The following is a 21532-nucleotide window of genomic DNA, read 5'->3' on the forward strand; positions in this document are numbered from 1 at the left end:
GCTCCAGCAAATCTCAGGAGGGCCAGGGGCTGATTGGAGACTGGGGTATCCCTGAGGGCCGCATTGAGAGGCCTTGAGGGCCGCATGTGGCCCCAGGGCCGGGGTTTGGGCACCCCTGTCCTACAGCAGCCAACCTCACATTTAGAAATGAAGCAGTTCAAAAAATAAATGTGATTTCCAACTGCGCAAAAATCTGCAACATACATGTTGACACTACACATGCATGAATGTTTTTGTTTAGATGGTAGAATTCCAATTGCTGTGTCTGGGTATTCATATGATTTGGAAATCCTTGGTGGAGGTGAAATCCTTGTGGGGAGGACATCTTGATGAAGGTTTGAGTCCATAACACAAAGCCATTGCCTATATATTTTCTCTTCCCATAACCAGCAATGCTAGATATTGACTTTTTTTTAAAAAAACAAAACACATGGTTGAGATTCATGGGAAGTCCATATTCGGCATGGTGTTGACATAGGACTCCACCATAATTGACTGGTGGCCCAATCCTATCCAACTTTCCAATGCTGGTGCAGCCACAATGCAGCCCCAAGGGAAAGGTGCAAATATTCCCTTATCTGGAGGAGGCCTCCATGATTGCACCCCTGCTATAGGAGTACATGCCCTGTTGGTACGGCTGCACCAGCTCTGGAAAATTGGATAGGATTTGGCCCTAAGGCTGCACCAATGGACGCTTCCCTGGGAGTCAGCCCCATTTAACACAGTGGGACTTACTTCTGAGTAAGCATGCTGAGGCTTGTGCTGTAAGATCAAGGTGAATATGCTTCCCCATCCAGGCCCAGCTTTCGTCTACATAAACTCGTTGACGTCCTGGAGAGATTCCTGCAGGGAGGTGGAATGTCTGCCTTGATGTGGGAAGTCTGCAAGCAACAGACACCAGCTGGCTCCCTGGGACTGCAAGAGGCAATCCTCAGCAAGGTCGTCTGTGTGCCTGACCACTTAGGCAACAAGCTCCAGGGGGGGAATCGGCCCACCTTCTTTCCCCAAAACTACTTTCCGTTGCTGGGTATGGAAGTCTTCCGAGCGATGGAGCAGATCTTTGATTCACTGCGAGGTGAGATTGCCCAGGATTTTGTTGCTGTACTGACAGACTGCATATAAGAAATGTAAGAAATGTAACAGATAAGTACATAAAATAATAACTTTGAATTGTCCAACCTAAATTTGTACAGGAGATTGCAAGCTACAGTTTTGTACACAGCGTGGGTGTGTGGACATGTTCAAATTATGATGTGTGAACCTAACCCTTGGGGTCCAGTCCTGTCGGTTCCTGAGTGGTCTCTTTGTCGTGAACTGTGAAGGGGTCCACCATCTCGCAGAACTGGCTTTGTGGTCTGTAGTACCAGACTCAGAGGGAAGTTCAGCCTGCTCTGTTCGGTGCAGAATTAGTTGTCCGCCACCTTGTATCAGCGTAGTTTCACTTTGTGGATTTCAAGGGGGGAAAGCTTCTCCTTTTCTCACTCTGCTGACCCTGTGGCTTTTGTTTTATTCCAGGTGGATTGGATTGCTCCATTTCCTTCGTGTCTCAGGTGTTGGGAAAGGTTTGCATCCATGGAAGACAAAGTAAGTGCCGCTGATGCTTTGCATTTTGCAGGCTTTTCTTTCCTGTCTCAGTCCATTTGATTACTCTGCTTGTAGCATGGCTTACTTTCTGCTCTGCTGTTCCAGCTGGACTATGTATCCACCGGCGACTGTTTGATCTAAAGTAGTTTCTAGAAACTTCCATCCATTGACCAGTGAGATGCGGTGGATAGTGAGACAGACCTGAACATATGAAGTCAGACTGCTGATTTAGCTAACCTTGGTTTGCATGGCCGGTAATCATCATGATATGTGATTTGTGGCCATTCAGAAAAAGAATTCCAAGGGTTAACTCGCTGAAAATCTGGCACGTTGCTTCAGCTTCTTTTTTAGGCTACCTGATGAACAGTCATTGTATTCCCTTGTCAGGAGAAAGCAGAAGTGTCATATCTTTCTGTTACTGAGGCTCCAGGCTTGAGTTGCATCTCTGTGAGTACCAGGAGATGAAGTTTCAAGAAACAACGCAGTGGAGGAAATATGCACCTCCTTGGTTCATAGGATCAAACAGCTATTTGATGTTGCGTGCCATGGGGCTTGCATTCAGATGACAGCAGAAAGGGAGAGAAATGTCCTTTCCCATATCCCCAATTATCTTGATGGATGACTGGCGAAGCAGTATAAAGGTCTTCTCTCCCCCCCCCAAACTCTCATCCTAAAGTAACACATTTTTCTCTTTTGTGATACAGAAGAGATAATGAGCGCACTGGTGCCCCGCCTAACGGCTTGTACCCAGTCTGACTGCATCTGGCAGAGAATGTGTTGGAGGCTGGTTGAGAGTGTGCCAGATCGGTGGATGGAAGCTGTGGTCTGTGGCTTCGTGCAGGCAGCTCCAGGGTAAGAAGTCAAAGTACTGTGTAAAGGAGATGTGGTCTTCTAAATCAGGACACGCATAATCACTAGTGGCAGCACTGCAGAGGAAAGCATATCTGTGTTGAAAGTTAAAACCAATTTCAGCTTCTGGCTGCCGTTTTCCAGAACTTAGGAAGTACCCTCAGCCATCAACACAGGAAGATAAATCCTGGGGTTCTTTGGGGGGAGCCATCGTGCCTGGTTGAGATGATACTGTAGATGGTTTGCAAACTTTTTAGGAGAACTCGAGGCTGCTGCCTGGTTTATAAATGCCAAGAGGTGTGGCTATATGGTGATAGGGCAGCAGTCCTCCCCCCCCCCAAAGTAGCCCCTTGTTTAAGTCATTTCTGACCAATGTTCTGCATTGGTTCTGTTCTGCCAATCAACCCTGGCAATGTTCTGACCAATGTTCTGCAAGACATCTGCAAGAGGGATCTGAAGGCCTTAGGAGTGGACCTCAACAAGTGGGAAACCCTGGCCTCTGAGCGGCCCGCTTGGAGGCAGGCTGTGCAGCATGGCCTTTCCCAGTTTGAAGAGACACTTGGCCAACAGACTGAGGCAAAGAGGCAAAGAAGGAAGGCCCACAGCCAGGGAGACAGACCAGGGACAGACTGCACTTGCTCCCAGTGTGGAAGGGATTGTCACTCCCGGATTGGCCTTTTCAGCCACACTAGACGCTGTGCCAGAACCACCTTTCAGAGCGCGATACCATAGTCTTTTGAGACTGAAGGTTGCCAACACAGCAGACCAATGTTGCATATACACAACAGGGACCAAATGTGTACACCTATGGGCTGGGCAAAAATGGGTTAACCCTTGATGCACAGAGCCTAATCTGCTCATCAGTTTTTCCAACCACCAAAAATGGGGTCAAAACCCACTGGTGGGTCCTGGACCCACAGTTTGAGAATCGCTGCTGTAGATGTACCTGGCAGTTTCTGTGCCATTTATCCTGCCAGAGTGTAAATTTTTGGAAGCCTGTACAAATCTTTTGAGGGTTTTCTTTGGGAAAGAGTTGTAATTCTTGACCTGTACCTTCTAGTGCTGCCTGATCCTGTAGGAAGGCTCAAGAGTGGGTTGATGTCACTGCCCATATTATAGATCTGGTCCTGTCTTCCAGATTACGGTGGCAAAGCAGGTGGTATCAATTGTAGTTCCATTTGCAAACAGGTTTTCAGAAGCACCCCTGTGCTAGTATGCTAAGAGCAGGTTCTCGCGTTCCTTTCTTAAAGGCAGAGGTGCAGTCCTGCTGGTGCTAATATAATATATAAAGTATGTTTCTGTCTCCTAGAGGAGACTTTTCTGTGACAAGGAGCCAGAAGTAGCATTCCTCCAAAAATAATCTGTGCCAGATTAATTAATCTGTGCCAGGTTAATAATCTGTGCTCTTTTAAAAAGCAAGTACTTTCCCAGGCTGAACTTTTAAACTGAATACAAATCAAATGCAGATCCCTTTTTTCCTTAATCATGGATAATCACGTATGTGCTTCTGTTAGCTACATCTGCAATGAGTTTAGCTTTGTATAGTCCAGATTTTAAGAAACCTTCGTCCACCTTTCCCATCAGCTTGTGAACTTGGATATTGCTATTCTTCTGTTTGTTAGTGAGTCCCTAGCTTCTGTTCCCCAGTCAGTCATCAAATCGTAATTTTAGAACAGCATAACATAGGAGATGGAAACTAATCACTGAATTGTTGTATGTCTGCATTGTTAGGTCTGCTGTGTTGTCGCGACTCTTGGGGAATTTGGTTGTCAGGAACAAGAAGGCTCAGTTTGTGATGACCCAGAAATTGCTGCTGCTCCAGTATAGCTATCCGGTGAGGGTGACAAGACACATGTGTTTGTTGGGATGGAATGAGGAGGGAAGGGGAAGGGCAAAGGGGAGGTCCTTCCTCTTAGAAAGAATGTGCATGTTGCCCCTTTATGTTGTGATGACAGCTCTTCAGCTGTGTTTAAAGCATTGTTGTTCACATTTTGCCTCTGAAAGCTTGAAGATTAGGAGCATGCTCCTTTAAAAAAAACCAACCTTGTGATTTTTGAGATTATGCAATAATAATAATAATTAATAACTTTATTTGTACCCCGCCCTTCTCCCCATAGGGACCCAGGGCGGCTTACAGCAGGTAAAAAACAGATTAAAACATAATATAACAAACAGATAAAAACATATTAACAAATTGACAGATATCATAAAAACAGTAGTCAGATAAAAAGTCAGGCTGCTAAGTTTTGCAGTTTCTAGATTTCCTGCCCATAGCCCATAATAATCCTGGTTATATCTCTTTGGCCTCCTCCAGTATGTGGCAAGGGAATTGCTGTCCCATTAGTGCCTTTCACTGGGAAGCTCTGGTCTTGCAAGGCGAACTTTCTTAACATTCATTGTTTTATACGCTGTTCTGCAAGTACAGTGTCATGACTGACAAGTGTACACATGACCGTTTTATGGCATGTACAGACAGCCCTAACACGTTCACGTGGCAGGTACATGAAATGACACAGACGCACCAGGGGAAGGGATCTCTGTGTAGGAAATTCATCTTGGATGAAGTAGGCATTGAAGCAGTGCACATGCAGGTCCCAGGAGATCTTCCATCCAGGTACTGGTTAGTCCCAGGCCAAATTTGCCTCCGAGCTGGAGCTCCTTCAGGCACATTCACAGCCTAATCCTACCTAAATCCCAAAGTGGTGATACACTAGTACTGGCATGGCTTCTGCTGCATTTTGTGGGGGATTTTCAGCTGCTCCAGGTCTCTGGTGGGTAAGGCAACACAGACCTGCGCCAGCTGAATTGCTAGCACAAAGTCTGTGTTGCTCTGTGCAAGTGGATCAGGCCTGGGAAGGGGGTTTGGATTCGGCATGTGCTTCCACACCAGGCCCAATCCACCCATCTCCTCCTTGTTCCACCCCCTGCACTGTGCTTACCTGTTCCTGTGGGCTTCCTGATATCCTCTGCAATGCGCCCCTTCCCACCGGCACACCAGCTGCCTGTGCTGTCACAAAGTGCTTTACTGCTGCTTTGCAGCACGTTGCTCTGGCGGAACACCACTGCTAGTCTTCAACAGGATTGCACCATTGCATATTGCTGTTCTTCCTGGGTTCTTGCTTAGGAAGCTGCCATCAGCTAAGCAAGTCATTTTGAGCTGATTGATGCTGACTGGTGCCTCTCCAGGATTTCAGACAAGGATCCTTTCCCAGTCTGATCCAGAGATGCTAGGGACTGACCCTAGAACGTTCACCTTTAGTGGGTGCCACACCTTGAGCTCTGATCCCCACAAGAGCACAACCATAATAAGCCACCGTTTTGGTGCAGCCATTTCGGGAGAAATGTGCCTTGACACAGTCTAGGTAGGACAACAAAATAACTCTCCTGGGCTTTGTTGTGAATATGTACATGTTAGGCCTTGGTTAGCATGTGGAGCCTGAACCAAACTAAGTCAGTAACGGAGAAGTGGCTAGCAGTTCCTAGCTGCAAGAATGTGAGTAAACAAACAAAAAGATTGTTGTCTCTCCTTTGCTGGCCAGAAAGGACAGACAACAAGAATTACAACCCATTGGAATGTAGCACCTTTGCAGACAGAAGGGCGCCTTATCAAGCTGATGAAATGCAGCTGTGGATCTCCAGTTGGGAGGGGTAAGAACTAGGAGGGCTGGCAACCAGGCCCACTTCAAGAAGGTTCTGTCCTCAAAAGTTTCTGATTGGACAGTCTAAATAAGTATGAAGTCACCTCAGTACTATTAGCATAAGAAGTATACTAATGAGTGCCCCAAGGGGTGTGTCCGGTTCTTCTTGGGCAGTTTTTGGGTGCAACATCCTGCACACTGTGAGCTCCATTGTCCACCACGGGCATCTGGCCTCACAGGTAGCCTAGAGCTAAAAGATCTACAAGAGTAACTGACCCAGGTGAGAGTTAGGGATTAATAGAAATAGCCAGCTAGCTTTATTATTTTATTGCTGATATGTTTCCTAGATGTTTATGCCTCTAGCATTTGCTGCCTTACTGTAACCGTATGTATTCAATGAACTAAAAACTCTTTTACCAAGTTGTTTCACTGCCTGTTGGGGACAAAGGTTCAGAATCCTCCCTAGCTGTTCAGCAAGCTACCAAGTGCTCATTGAGGTCTAGTAGCTTGAGGACTGAAGATTTAATTGGAGAAAGCACTCAGTGCCTGCAAGGGATAGAGTTAAGCCTAGAGGGTCTCAGTGTCCCTGGACTGAGGCAGTGACACATACAGGGTGGTGGCAGTACTACTGAACAGGGGGCCTTGGGGGCTTTAGGGTTCAAGAACCAAGAACCCTGAGCACCCCAAACCCCCCTAAGTTTGCGACAGGCTTCCCTTTGACTGTGAACCTGTACAGTAACCTGCAAATTGAGTACTGCGGTTCTATTAGTGTTGCAGTAAGAACTTATTAGGGCTTATTGGCCAAGGTCTATGAAGATTTTCATTTCCTAATGTTAACTGTGGTTCTTGTTGCAGACAGCGATGCTGCAGACCCTCCTTGGATACCTGGCTCTGGACAGCATGCGGCGACCCTTACTGATCAAGGTAAGTGGGGTGAATTTTGGGGGAAGTGTCACAAGCAGACCTTGCTTACTTAATTGTTTGAAAGGGTGGGTCCTGCCTATCTAGCTGCCATCCTGAGGTCTCTGTATTTTTTTTTCTTATATAAATTATAAATGCACACGTGTTTTCCTTAAGTTAACTGAAAGCAACAGAAATAACACAGGCCTACAAAATTGAGGGTCAGAAAAGTTTTTCCCAAACGTTATGGTGGTTTGATATGAATTTGGGGTGCCAGTTCCAAAAATGGCATCCGTTTTGCCCTATCACGCCTAGTTTTGAAGATATAGTATAGTCTCTTTAGTGAATAGTTCAAGCAGTTTCCTCATGAGGAAGCCATGGTGTAGGCTTCCTCTTGAGGAAGCTGCTTGAACCATTCACTAAAGAGGCTATGCCGTGTCTCCAAAACTAGACATGATAGTGCAAAACGGATGCCATTTTTGGAATCGGCACCCAAATATACCCAGGAATTGGTGTAACATTTAAGGAAGCAAAATGTGTGTTGGCCTGTGTAATTAGAAAACTAAATTTCACTTTAATTTTTCAGTTTTACTTTAAGCAACATGTACTGCTAAGCTTTGCATGCCCTGAGGGGAAGAGGTACCTAGGCTAGGGGGAGCTTATAACACTGGTTCTGCACTGGTAGGAAAGTTGTACTGTATTCTACTTTCTAAAAAGATGTTGTAAGCTGCCTTGAGGGCCTCTTTGGAGGTAGAAAGGGAGGATAAAATTCCTGAATAGAGAATTTTTTTACACACATGTTGGAACCCCCTTGCATGCACGCTCCCACTGAACTCTAGATGATTTCTTGAGTTAAGATTCCCACCTCATGGCTATAGCTAGAAAGCGAGACACAGCTCTAGTGGATCTTCATGGTCCTGAGAGTTTTTCTGTCTCTCCTGGGTTCTGTGCAATGCAGTGAATAAATTGGAATTAAGCATGGAAGAGAAGTGTGTGGGAACATTTCGGATCTTAACCGGACTGTCTTGATCACTTCTTTTAGATGCATGAACCAATCAGATATTAAAGTGAGATGTGGTTGTTCTAGAATAAATGATCCTATTAATAGGCCAAAATAGAGGCCTGTGAAGATTTGTGATTTGAAGATTTGTGATTTGTGATCTTTGAAGATTTGTGAGAAGGATGATGCGCTGAACCTGACATGACGTTTGTGGTGCAGGTTTTGAAAGAGCTGCTGGAGACCTGGGGTAGTAGCAGTGCTGTGAAACACTCCCCTGTGGAGCAGCAGTTGTACATAAGCAAGGCCATCCTGATCTGCCTGTCTCATTTGAACGAAGCAGAATTGCTGAGCAACAGGGAAGGTAAGAGAGAGAGGATGAAGGAAGGTATATGAGAGCCGTCTTCAAGTGCCTGAAGGGCTGTTGCACTGCAGAAAAAGGGGGGACGACGACTTGCTCTCTGTGGCACCTGAGGACTTAAGCCAAGGGGTTGAAACTACAGGGCAGTTGACTTTGGCCTTACATGAGAAAGAATTGTAAGGCCAACTGTTTGTGTAAGTCCACTTTCATTTGGTGGGCCACTGTGAGATACAGGAAGCCGGACCAGATGGGCCTATGGCCTGATCCAGCCGGGCTTTTCTTCTTATGTAAGGTAGCACCGGAACAGTCTGCCTCTTACAGTTGTGGGCTCTCCCATGTTGGAGGTTTGGAACGTGCCTCTCAATAAGGCCATTGATTTGCTTCTGGCCATTTCTGAGCCAGGCAGTTCAGGGGAGGCTGCTGTGCTTGTCCTGAATTGGCTGCCTTCTTCTTACCCTTCCAGAACTGCTGGCGAGCATGATGGAGGGGATGAAGTGCCACCTGGACAGCACCCTGCCCCGAGTGCGACACCTGGGAATGGTCGTAGCAGAGAGTGTCAGTGCCCGGATAATGCTAGAAGGACCCGCCTTGAAATTTCAGGTGAAGTAATTAATCAGCATAAAACCGACAGTGCAGTCCTAGGCATGTGTACTTGGACATACACCTCACTGAGTTCAGTGGGTCTTAATTCCAGATTAGGGTGAATACGGTTGCAACATTAGTCTTTGTACAGGGTGTTTTTTTTTTTAGTTAGCTGTTTTGTGTGTACTGTCTTGGTGTTGTCCTGTTCTAGCAAATCAGGGCTTTCTTGGCTTGACACTTGCCTCTGCCATGAATTCACTAGGTGGTGGTGTTCTTGCTGCAATATATTTGATTTGATGTTAAAACCTGAACACAAAACTAGTTCAGAACAGATGCCTGATCTCGCCTGATCTCGGAAGCTAAGCAGGGTCAGGCCTGGTTAGTATTTGGTTGGGAGACCACCTGGGAATACCAGGTGCTGTAGGCTTATACCAGAGTCTTTCGAGACTGAAGGTTGCCAACCATATCCGGTGTTAGAAAATGTTGTAGCTGTACCCCGGCCACTGCTGCTTAAAGTTATGGTGAGAGGATGCATCGGGTCAGGGTTGTTAAGCAGGGAGACCTGACTTGGCAGCTGCACATATGAAAAGGGTCTAGGTGCCCCAGTGAACCACAGGCGGAGCATGACCTAGCAGCTGTAAAAAAAGACAAATGCAATGCTGGGCTCAGTTAACAGGTACAGAGTCCAGGTTGCACTCTATTTTATGTTGGTCACATTACACTTTGAATACTGCATCTATTTCTGGGCGCCATAATTTTAGAAAGCTATACTGGATTCCGAGGAGGGCAGCAAAGATGGTGAGGGATCTGGAAACCAGTTCATATGAGGAACTGGTAAAAAAGCTGGGTATGTTTAGGCCAGTGAAAAGGTGACTTGGGGGAAGATAGAAGAGCCATCTTTAAGTTACTGAACTGCTGTCACAGAGAGGACAATGAGAACTTGCCGTCTCTGGTTCCTGTGGGCAGGGCTACAGCCAGTGGTTGAAATCTCAGGGAAATAGATTTAGGCTAGCCGTGAGCAAGAAGAGCTACCTGGCCCTGGAAGAGCCTGCCTTGTACAGGTGAGGGCTCTCCTTCATTGTAGGTTTTCAAGCAGAGGCTGGATGGCCACCTCTCAGGGATGCTGTAACTGTTGCCTGCACTGGGCAGGGGGATAGACTAGGATGACCTCCAAGTTCCCTTCCAGCTCTTTGTATGACAGTGAGTTGCAAACCTCACATCCGCCTGTCTTCCAATTCCTTGCTGCTGCATGAGGAGGAGGAGTTGGCAGCCAGGGGGCGCTCTTAGATTTGCAGCCCAGCAACGGGGAGAAAACTGGGTTAACAGTATTTTGCATTTTTAACTGTAAACGGCTTTGGGAGGGCTCGGCCTGAAAGGTGGCATGCAAACAAACAAAAATAAGAGCAATGAAATGATGGCTCCCCTTGCTTTTATCCTAGAGCCAATCTATCCAGGCGCTAGTCTCCTAAGAGTACTTTTTTTTGTTTAATGTATCAGTACGAAGAAGATGATGAGATCAGAGAGTTAAAGTCCTTGCTGGTTCAGAGACCAGAACAGCCCACAGTCAACGATCCACTAAGCACGGGGTAAGTGGTAACCTCATTCTCTTGCGACGGGCCTTTCTGCCAGTCACCTTTTCTCATTTGGAGCCTTTGGGCACAATCCTAACCAGGTCTACTCAGAAGTAAGTCCTCTTGTGTTCAGTGGGACTTACTTCCAGGAAAGTGAGGTTAGGATTGCGGACTCAGCTTAGAATAATAATAATAATAATACCGGTATTTATATACCGCCTTTCTTGGTCTTTATTCAAGACTTTATTCAAGGCGGTTTACATAGGCAGGCTTTATTTAAATCCCTTATTAAATAGGGATTTTTACAATTTTGAAAGAATGTTCTATCTTACAAGAACCACAACATTCAGATTTTACTTTCTTGATCTGGTTTCACATCCTGGCCTCCATCCTCCCATGCTCAGAGCAGATGGAATAGCGCGGCTCAGCTTGTCAGCTGCTTCAAGGTCGCACGGTGCCGGAGCCTCGAACCGGGGGCCTTCGGATGTTATCTTCAGGCAAATGGAGGCTCTACCCTCTAGACCAGACCTCCTGCCCAATTAGAAAATATCCATGTTCTTATTTTGAGTGTGGGGTGGTTCCTGGAACTGTTGGAATCTACACCACGTAGGTGCAAATTGGCTAATTACACGGACTTGTTTACAGGGACCCCGGCCCATCCCTGAAGCCAACTGAAGCCGTTGCCTGAGGCAGCAGAATGGTGGGCGACACCCACCTCTGTCTGTCCGCTTGCTTCCATTGCTGCTTCTCCTCCCTGGACTGGAAAAAGTAGAGGAGACTTGGAGTGGAAGAGAGCGGTGGGCTAGAGTGTCACTACTGTCTTTTCCTCCTCCACATTTCTTTTTCTTCTCTGCTTTTATCCAGTCCAGGGAGGGGGAGGAGCAGAAGCTGGCACATCACCAGATTGGAGGGGGCAGGATTTGGCTCAAGTGCTGGGAGGCCTTGGGCAAGCTTGGGCAAGCCTGCTTTTTGGTGTTGTAGCATTTCCCCTCTGCATCCCCTGTTTCTGAGGATTCTAACTGGATCCTAAGTACTGGAGCTGTATATTGCCCGCTCCGTGCTCACGAGAATTTGCTTTTGCTAAGGTGTCGACTCCTTTTGCAGGAACAGTCAGCCAGCCACGATCCCCACTGCTGTCCTGAAATCGGGTGCCAAAGTACATCCGAATGCCTCCAAAGAGCCAGATCCAGTGGTTGATTCTGACCTTGACAGGTAGGTAATGAAAACTTTAAATCTCTCAGCAATGAAATAGAAACATCAGAGGATCTTTGACTTGAGTGTCAACTACAGCAGAGATGGAGGAAGAACTTGCATTCCCCCCCCCCCCCAAGCAGGGAATTATTCATTGGTCTTTCTTTGGTAGCGATGATGACCTCATTCCATACGACATGTCGGAAGATAAAGAACTGAAAAAGTGCAAGCCTCCCGCCTACATCAGAGACTGCATTGAAAGTAAGAGATTTAGGATAGCAGAGTATGGAACATCTGTGACGATTTCTTGACGTGTTGTGGTACTGGTTAAAATAACCATGGTTATTGCCTGTGGAACTTCTGGCCACAATATTTCACTTAGCTCCTTTTTTGCTTCCTTCAGTCTTGACTGGCCCAGAGGATGCAGATAAGTATGAAGCCACGATGGGTATCCTGGAGACGCTGATCCGAAGGAATGCAGCAGCCTCCCAAGAGGTAAGTCCCAAGGAGGTCCGGGGGGGCGGCTGCAAGAAATAGGGCCTTCTCGGTAGTGGCACCAACATTATGGAACTCCCTTCCCCTTGACTTGAGAATGGCTCCCTCTCTTGAGAGTTTCCGGCGAGGCCTGAAGACACTGCTGTTTACACAAGCCTTCTGATTTTTTGGCCTTTTTAACATTTTTTACACATTTTGTAGTTTTTACAGGCCTGATTCCTCTGTGACTTGCTCTTTTGTACTCTTTTTATTCTGTCTTTTAATCTGACTACTGTTTTTATGGTCTCTAATATGTTTTTAATGTTTTTATCTGCTATTTGTCCTAATTTATGTTTTTAAACTTGTTTTTTACATGTTGTTAGCCGCCCTGGGTCCCTTTAGGGAGAAGGGCGGGATATAAATAAAGTTTATTTTTATTATTAAGTTCAGCTGGTGCTGGCCTTTGCTCTTCTAAAGGCTGCATAAATGAATCTGAAATAAAGCTTTAAATTCAGCTGCATAATTACAGTGAACCCTTGATTTAACGGGCTTTGATTTTACAAACTTTGGAGATCACAGACATGGTCCACTTCTTTAGAAGCATGTCATGTATCTTTTGCACATTTTCATAAATGTATTTTGATTTAATGGACTTTCAGACATCCCCTTCTCCCAATTAGTCTGTTTATTTGAGAGTTCACTATACAAGATAGGATTCCAGAAGAAAGCCCTACAAAACATAATCCTTGCATGACAATCTAGTAGTATCTGTTATTGGGGCAAACCAAAAAGATGTGGGGTCCTAAACCCTTGAGTTTTTCAGAGTTCTAACTATGAGCTGAACAACAGCAGCAGAGCCTGGGGGAAACTGTAAATTCACCCCTAAACATCCAGGACAGAGAGAAGTGGGACAGGTCCTGTCTGCCTCCCCTTGTGTCTCTGATGAGCCTTTCTCCCCTGTTTGCATTTTCTTCCCCAATACTCTGTGACTAACAGCAGGTGATCTCTGCTTGTGGTCTTTTGCCCAGGTGAGTGTGGAAGTGGCCAAAGTCCTGCTCCACCTGGAAGAAAAGAGCTACATAGACGGTTTTGTGGGACTGCGACAGAGCGCTTTGGTGGCCATCACAGTCACAGACCCCATCCCGGTGAGTTCCCCATCTTGTGCACACCAATGGCAGAGGTTAAGGAACTGCAGTTTGGCTTGCTTGTCAGTTCTGCAGAGGGCTCACTTAGGGAGCAGGGAGGTGCTTGGATTTCTGGTTCCCCTCTGTTGAAGCTGGCCTTTGCTGCAAGGGTTGATTCCAGCCAGGAGTGCAATGGGGTGACTGCAGAAAGACTGTGTTCTCCCACCATAAAGATTCAAAGGTGGTTATGGCAGTTGCTGCAGTCCCCATTAGTGGATGATGGAGCACAGGGCTCAGCGTCCTGCCGACAACACCCACCTCCCTGCTCCCATTTTGAACTGGGGTTGAACTGCTAAGGCAGTAATTGACGCTGTCACCACCCAAGACTTAGGGGAGGCCAAGATGGGAGGAGTCCATAGTGGGCAAACCTCCTGCTCCAAATCCTTAGGGGTTGCCCTTAAAAGTGCAGGTGGGAGGTCTGGGAGGGTGAGGCAGCCGGCCCCACCCTTCCAGACCTCTGTTACTCTCAGGTAGTAGAGACCAGGTAGGTGGGACAGTCACTCCCTAAGCAGGCTAACAATACACCCAAAGCAAAGTGGGAGGAGGGAATAGGAATCTGGGTAAGGAAGGGAGGCACTTTAGGGGGTTGAACTTTATCAAGACAGGTGGAAGGGTTGGGGGTGGGACAAAGGTTTGCATGAAGACTAAAAGGGAGGCTGAAAATGGAGTATAGCATGTCTCTTTTGGTCCATTCCCTACCCCGTATAGGCACTCCAGTCCAGGAGGTCAGTTCTTAGACCTACACCTGGCTGCGGAAGAGGGAGTAGGCAGAGGTCTTGCTTTTGCACCTGCTATTCTGAATGAGAGGCCAGGGCAAATGCTCAAGGGGAGGGCGGTATCTCCTTAATTCACTTTTAGAACCTCTGGGTTTTATATGGTGGGTTAGTTGCCTGGGCATCAACAGAGCCATTCGCCTTCTTTTAGGGTAGAAAAGCCTGCACAGAAACCTCTGGACTCCTTTTGCTTCCTGTTTTCTAGGTGGCCCGGTACCTGACCTCTGAGTTCTACTCTCCGAACTATAGTCTCCGTCAGCGCATGGACATTCTGGATGTAAGTGGCTCCTGTCTGCTGCTGCCCTTTCTTTCCCCACATAAGTGTGCCTTGTGCGAGATTGCACGGGTACAGTTGAAGAGCCAAACTACACATTACAATGTCGGCGTGTTCAGGCTCAAGATTTTTCTTTTTAAAAACAAGCATGTGTCTGATGGGGCACATGAAGCTCCTCACAACCTCAGAAAGGGGTGGGGTTATCACTACAGCTTGCTCTTTTCACCACTGTGTTACACCAGTACGCAAAATGAGTTGTAGTCATGATCACACACATGGCTACGGGGGCCTGATCAGACGTGAGAACCCCTTCATTTTCCTGCCACCCTCTTCACCAGGAAGGCAAATGCTTTGCTTCTCCAGACCATCATCTCAAAGACCTTCTCTGTTCACCCAAGGCGCTGGCAATGGCAGCTCAGGAGCTCTCCCAGCCCATTACTCCAAAACAGCAGCAGCCCCCGAATCTCAAGCGCCCGTGCGTCCAGCTTCTGTCCGGTAACAATTCCTCTCCGGACTGGCGGAAAGTTGTGGACGAAAGGATCAAAAGCAAGACCCGACGTTTTGCAAAGGTAAGTTCAGGAGCTCCCAGGCTGTCTACTGTCTTGAACCAAGGCAAGATGTAGCAGATGTGTGTTGGGGCAAGGAGGAGGAAAGGAGGAGCAGCTCCAAAAAGACAATCAAATGTGAATGCTCAAAAAGCAGGACTTTAGTCTGGTGTGAGATACCCAATAAGATGGTATCCTGATCCACAAAAAAGGAAACTTCTCACAATTTTATTCTGCTGTGGGGTTACATAAGAACATAAGAAGAGCCCAGCTGGATCAAGCCAAAGGCCCATCTAGTCCAGGTTCTTGTATCTCATAGTGGCCCACCAGTTGTCTCCAGGAGCACACATGGCAACAAGAGACCTGCATCCTGGTGCCCTCTCTTGCACTTGGCATTCAGAGACAGCCGACTTCTAAAACCAGGAGGTTGCACATACCCATTATGGTTCATAACCAGTGATGGACTTTTCCTCCATGAATCTGTCCAATCCCCTTTTAAAAGCATCTAGCAAGCAAGCAGATCTTTATCAATCCAAATACGGGTGGAAATCTGTAGTGTCTACATGCTTGAGGGCATCGTGTATTTAGAGGTGGGGAAAACAAAGAGGGGATGAAGAGCAGGAGAACTGGGTTGGGAGGAATCATAGGGGAAGGGGGGGGTGTTAACCTTTCTGTGCCATTTTTCCAATTAAAACGTTCCCCCTTGGCTAAGACTGCAGCTTGCTGCATGGGGGAAATGTAGCTTACTATATGGGCACCTGTAAGTTTCTTGTTGCAGGGCAAAGGGCAGCTTTGGAGAGTAGGCTTTAATTATGAAAATGGCACGGGATGGGAAGGGTAACACACCTGCTCCCCCAGTGACCCTGTTCCAATTTGGGGACCATCTTGCTGCTATAAATTATATTGAAATCACAAGAGATCCTAATTGCTAAGCAAGAACACCTTAAAACAGTGGGGGATACACAAGTGTCTCAGTATTCAGTCTGAAACCAGGTCATGCTTTTTTGTGCATGTTCCAAGAAAGTTTGCACACCGACAATTCAATCGCTTGCAGAAGCTCAAACATGTCCACAAGCCCCTTGAGGTCACGTTTATGCTTGTCTCAATTCTGCTCACAAACCTTTAGGGGAATCCAGTATTTTGAGCTTTTCCAGTTGTATGCTTCATCTGTGCACCTGAGGCAGTGGGGTCTTGCTGAGGGGTTCCATGCTGTTCCCTTCTTGTTGTCTGAAACAGGGCCCGCCCCAAGCAGAGCCAGTGTTTGCTCCCAACAAATTTGGTCCAGTGGCTGGCCATTTCTTCTTCCCGCTTCTTCAGAACTTTGACAGGTAAGACCGCAAGTGTCGTTGGGTCGCTGTGGGTGGTACAGGGGGCTCTAGCAATGAGTGAGAAGTGGATTGGTGCTGCTTGAGACTGCAGGAGCTTGAAGGGAGGCAGTGGAAGATGAGTGATGCTCCTTCACTCTCCTGCCATCTGCTACTGATACAAACCACATCAAGTTGCTTCATGGCTGGGTCAGCTGCGCGGTCAGCATTGAGCTAAGCTGACCAAGGCACGAGAAGGCAGCTTCCCATGATCTGTTAAGTTCTGACATCCTTTCTCCTGTACTAAATTAAACACTAGGCAGGTTAGTTATTGCCTGTAGGAGTAGCAAATCTCCAATGCCCACCTTCCAGCTTGTGCCCAGTCAGAGTCAGAAACTGAGATATCCTCCCCACATCCCAAGAGACTGGGGCAACATCCAGGCTCTTCCTGCTAGTGTTGTGGCTCTCAGGCCTGTTGTGTGACACTAGTTCTCCTTCTGAACTGTGCACATTCATAAGGAAACCACACACCCCCATGGCAAAATTGACAAACTGTTGATTGATGCCGATTCCTTCTTTCCTCTTTATTGGTGGACAACAAAACAATGATACAAAAACAATGCAAAGCAGCAAAAGGAAAAAGGAAAAGAAATTAAAGAAAAAGGGAGTCAAAATGTATGCATAATATATTCAGTAAATATAGCCATCCATACTATAGGTATTAATAATCTATGCATAAACTTCTAAATATCAAAAATACTTCCAAATATCAAAATGGCTTCCCGATATCCAAAAGCATATCCGTATACAGTTGTCTTCTATAATTCAAATATTGATTCAAAGACTGACAGAGTTAAAAGGTCCTCAGTCCACTGAAGAATAGTGAACACTTGTCTTTCCAGCATTTCAATATGAGTCTTTTAACTACAGTGAGGGCATAAAGAGTCAATTTCCATTCTGCAGATTAATTCAAAAGAACATCCACATCCACAAATAGCAATTGCTGTAATACGAGCAATTAATTAATTGCTCGTACAATTAATACAACTAATAATGGTTACCCAAAAGGGTTGTATCACTAAGCAAGATCAAAACATAGGCCTAAATGACACTTCAGGTTCACCACAACGCCAACAACTAGAATCCTTAGGAAGCCCCTTTACTACAAAGTTGTGGTGGCATCCAGTAGACTTTAAAAACAGATTTTTTTTTCTGAACCCATTGGAGTTTAAGATTCTCTATAATATCTATAGATATTGTAGAGATAGTAGTTAATGCTTTTTTCCATTGACTATGTAAAATAGGACATTCTAGGTCTTTATTCGATATTTCTCTAAGACTGTAAATATCATTTGTTAAAGCAACAGTACTTGTATGTCAATATTGTAGCAAACTCAGTATTTCTGAAATTGAAGGTAATTTGAGAAGCTGATAACGCAGCAGGTCCAATTTAGCTGCTAACAAACGAAGATGCTGCCATTCATCCAATGCTGATTCCTGAGGACTTAAGGGAAATCCCAGAGGGTTGGCAGTCCTAGGTGAGGGTCTTTTCCGGGCTGTTTGTCTACCCATGACTGACAAGGAACACTTGAGCAAGTTCTCTAGAATGCAGTTTGAAGCCCATTAGTCTACCCTGATTCTGCAGTGTAGGAGCACCATGAAAAAAGACCTACACGTGTCTCTCTCTCTCCCTCCCTCTGTGTATGCAGTGGTGAGATGACTTTTTGCCCATAACTCTTCCTAGCAAGGCTCTCTGAAGTCTTGGAACTAAGTTTTTCAACACTGTTATTCAGGAGATGGCTGTCCTATCATTTGTTGTCTAGTTCTCTTCCGCTGTTATATTCCATAGCTCAGCCGAAAAGCTCAAAGCCCTTGACTCAAGAGGTAGTCAGCTCCTCAGAATGGTCCCTCCCTCCCTCCCTCTTTGCATTCCAGGCCACTCACCACGTTTGATCTTTTGGGAGGTGATCACCTGGTACTGGGCCGGCTGGTGCACACCGTTGCGATTCTGATGTACTTCGCTGTCAACACTACGGTGAGGATTTTTTTATTTATTGCACTTGCAGAATTTGGGGTGTCAGCCGCCAGAACTTCTCAGCCCCCGCTGTAAAGAGTAGCACATCCTGTTCAGGATAAGCCTGTGTTCCCATTCCTTGCCAGTTCACACCTGAGGCCAGGATGAGTTGGCCCACCTTCCAGCAACAGATCTGGGGTTCTCTATAAAAGGGCAGCAAATTGCTATTGTTGTGTTTCCCCATGACAGTGAGTGTCCACTGTTTGGAGCTCTGGCTCAGGCATCAAAATGTTACCGTTTGTCACTTTGAATGCATCTTCTTAAGATCCTGCTTTTATTTCCCCTTCCAGGTAGCGACTGCAATGGGGAAGGCACTTCTGGAGTTCGTTTGGGCCCTCCGCTTCCACACAGACACGTGAGTTCCGATTAGCATTTTAGCTGGCTTTAAACCCATTCACTGTCTGCCCTCCTCTAAGAACGTTGCCTGCTGGATCAGGCCAAGGGCCCATCTAGTCCAGCTTCCTGAACCTCACAGTGGCTCACCAGATGCCTCTGGGAGCACACAAGATTGGATACATCTATCCTGTAGCCACAGCCTTGCACCCGACATTCAGGAACTCTAAAACCCAGAGGTTGCACACAGCCATCGTGACTTACAGCCTGCGATGAACTGGACGGAAGGAAGTTCTTTTCCTTCGCACGCAGCACCAGAATCAGGTGCTAATCACTAAAACCGACTGATGAGAGAACAGACAAAAGGAAATACATTTTTTTTTTTAGCCAGAGGAGTGTTTGATCTGTGGAACTCCTTGCCACAGGACGTTGTGATGGTACCTGGCTTAGGTGTCTTTAAAAGGAGATTAGATTTACAGAGGAAAAGGGCATCGCATGTTTTAATGGTTGTATGCAACCTCCTGGCTTTAGAGTCCCTGAATGCTAGGTGCAAGGGCACAGCAACAGGATACAGGTATCAAGTTTTGTATACTTCCAGAGGCATCTGGGGCCACTGTGAGGTACAGGAAGCTGGATTAGACAGGCCGATGGTCTGATCCAGCGAGGCTCTTACGAACTTTTCCACCATAAATCTGCCCAATTCCCTTTTTAAAGGAGTTCATCCAATGCATAATTTTATGTCTCAATCATGTCCTCCCCTCAGCCCCCAATGTTGTAGCCTTTCTCAAAAAGGAAGTGCCCCAGCCCACAAATTATTTTGGTTGCTCTTTTCTGCACTTTTTGCAGCTCCGCAATGTGGCAATCAGAACTAGAACCAATAATCAAGATATGGTCTTGCCATCGATTCGTACAATGGCAGAATTATTAATAAAAATGTTGGCCCTTATATTCATAATCCCTTTTAAAGGATCCCCCACCTTTGGGGTCCACAGTACTGCCGAGATCCTGTGGACTACCAGCTGGGTAGTAAAGGATGCCTGCCTGAAGATTTAATGAGGACCTTTTCTTTCTGCCCCCAGATACGTGCGCCAGGGCCTGCTGTCTTCTGTCTCTTCCGCACTCCTCAGTGTCCCTGCTAGGCACCTTCTGGAGGACATGACAGAGGAGCTTCTAGAAACCCAGGCCTGGCTGGCAGGTGAGAAGACACTGTGGGAGTAAAGTGTTGGGGGGCGGGGAGAGGGTTGTGTGGTGAATGCCTGTGTAGGCCAAATCTTCGGTGGTGTGTGCGCAAAGGAAGAGGGGCAGATGTCTAAACAGCCTTGGTGTGCATCCTCGTTTCAGACAGGTGCTGATTTGGAAACAGTGTAGAGTGAGAGAAGCACAAGCTCTACATTCTCTGTTTGCATCTGGCTGTCACTTGCAGAAAGGACTTTGCAGGAGTGAGACCAGCAACTGGTTTCTGGATATGGAGTTTACATAAGTTTTGTAGTCTCCTGTGCCCCTAGGTGTATGAAAAGAGTAAGTGCCATTGGTGCTTCCCCTCTGTGCTTTGTGGCAAGGCATGAAGCTGCCCACCAATGTAAGCATATAACTGTCCTACGAAGACAGACAGATGCAAGAGAGGGCACCAGGTTGCAGGTCTCTTGTTTTGTGTGCTCCCTGAGGCATTTGGTGGGCCGCTGTGAGATACAGGAAGCTGGACTAGATGGGCCTATGGCCTGACCCAGCGGGGGCTCTTCTGATGTTCTTATGTGCATCCTGTGGCAAGGAGTTCCACAGACTGACACCTATCACTCTGCAAGGGAGGGCACCAGGATGCAGGTCTCTTGTTGTCTGGTGTGCTCCCTGGGGCATTTGGTGGGCCGCTGTGAGATACAGGAAGCTGGACTAGATGGGCCTATGGCCTGATCCAGTGGGGCTGTTCTTATGTTCTTAACTACAATTCCCAGGAAGCCTTGCAGGTCTCTTGTTGTCTTGTGTGCTCCCTGAGGCATATGGTGCGCCACTGTGAGATACAGAAAGCTGGACTAGATGGGCCTATGGCCTGATCCAGCAGGGCTTTTCTTTTGTTCTTATGACTTTGAGCAAACCATGTCCTGATAACTGCCCGCACTTGTAGCTTGCACCTTTAGTAGGCATAATCTTGGAGCATTTAAGCATATGCAGGAAACCACTGTTCACAAAATAGGAGCATTAAAATGGTGGTTGAGATGTATCTGTGCAGATATTGCTGTTATGACCACTTCCTGGTGAGAGAGACTGCGGTTAATGGTAGAGCCACCAGCTTTGCATGTAGAGATGTGGTAGTATCTCCTGGAGAGTTGCTGCTGGCCAGCATATAGACACTGCTGACCTAGAGGGACCAATGGGCTGACTCAGTAGGGAAGTTTCTTAAGGTAACATAAGAATTCTTGCATGCCCCACTGTTGACAGCTTTGTGATTCATCACATGGGGATGAGCTGTAAGCCAGGCATGTGGGACTGTTACACTGGAGTTATATCACATCTTGCATTCTTAGTTTGGTTGTGTGAAGGGGCCCATTTCCTTTGGTGGAGTAGCCAATGGACGGAGGTGGTGATCTGGGCTGAGCTATTCTTCCCAGCCTTTTGTGACTGGTGTTTTAAACAGCCGGTCACCAGAGGGTGAGGGTCTTTGAGGTCTCCTGTGTGTTCCAAGAACCCCTGAGCAGTTTTGGCTGTGGCTTGCACAGTCTTGCCGCTGAAGAGGTGAACCACTAGGAATCTGCAGAAGGAAACAGCACCGTGTGCTTGTGCTCTGGGTCAGCTCGACTCCCTGCCCATCACTGCTGTCCTGCCTTTGCTTGGTTTCCTTCACCATCCTGATGCCGAATGCAGGCTTCCCACGGGGCAGCAGAGGAAGTGACACTGAGGCAGCCG

General features: G+C 46.8%; 1 protein-coding gene across 3 annotated transcripts in view; it reads left to right on the forward strand.

Annotated features, from left to right (window-relative positions):
• Positions 1 to 21532, forward strand: part of TELO2 (telomere maintenance 2) — a 28564-nt gene that overhangs the window by 3567 nt on the left and 3465 nt on the right. For all 3 annotated transcript variants that reach the window (XM_066640451.1, XM_066640452.1, XM_066640453.1), the window contains 18 exons: positions 798 to 1075; positions 1516 to 1584; positions 2289 to 2436; positions 4165 to 4267; positions 6927 to 6995; positions 8191 to 8332; positions 8793 to 8929; positions 10409 to 10497; positions 11587 to 11694; positions 11846 to 11934; positions 12077 to 12168; positions 13176 to 13292; positions 14310 to 14381; positions 14777 to 14947; positions 16160 to 16251; positions 18163 to 18262; positions 18592 to 18656; positions 19714 to 19829. In XM_066640451.1, the coding sequence (XP_066496548.1) occupies positions 798 to 1075; positions 1516 to 1584; positions 2289 to 2436; positions 4165 to 4267; positions 6927 to 6995; positions 8191 to 8332; positions 8793 to 8929; positions 10409 to 10497; positions 11587 to 11694; positions 11846 to 11934; positions 12077 to 12168; positions 13176 to 13292; positions 14310 to 14381; positions 14777 to 14947; positions 16160 to 16251; positions 18163 to 18262; positions 18592 to 18656; positions 19714 to 19829 (2057 nt within the window). The remainder of the gene's footprint in view (positions 1 to 797; positions 1076 to 1515; positions 1585 to 2288; positions 2437 to 4164; positions 4268 to 6926; positions 6996 to 8190; positions 8333 to 8792; positions 8930 to 10408; positions 10498 to 11586; positions 11695 to 11845; positions 11935 to 12076; positions 12169 to 13175; positions 13293 to 14309; positions 14382 to 14776; positions 14948 to 16159; positions 16252 to 18162; positions 18263 to 18591; positions 18657 to 19713; positions 19830 to 21532) is intronic.

The sequence above is a fragment of the Tiliqua scincoides genome, chromosome 13 (assembly GCF_035046505.1).
Source record: "Tiliqua scincoides isolate rTilSci1 chromosome 13, rTilSci1.hap2, whole genome shotgun sequence".
NCBI lineage: Eukaryota > Metazoa > Chordata > Lepidosauria > Squamata > Scincidae > Tiliqua > Tiliqua scincoides.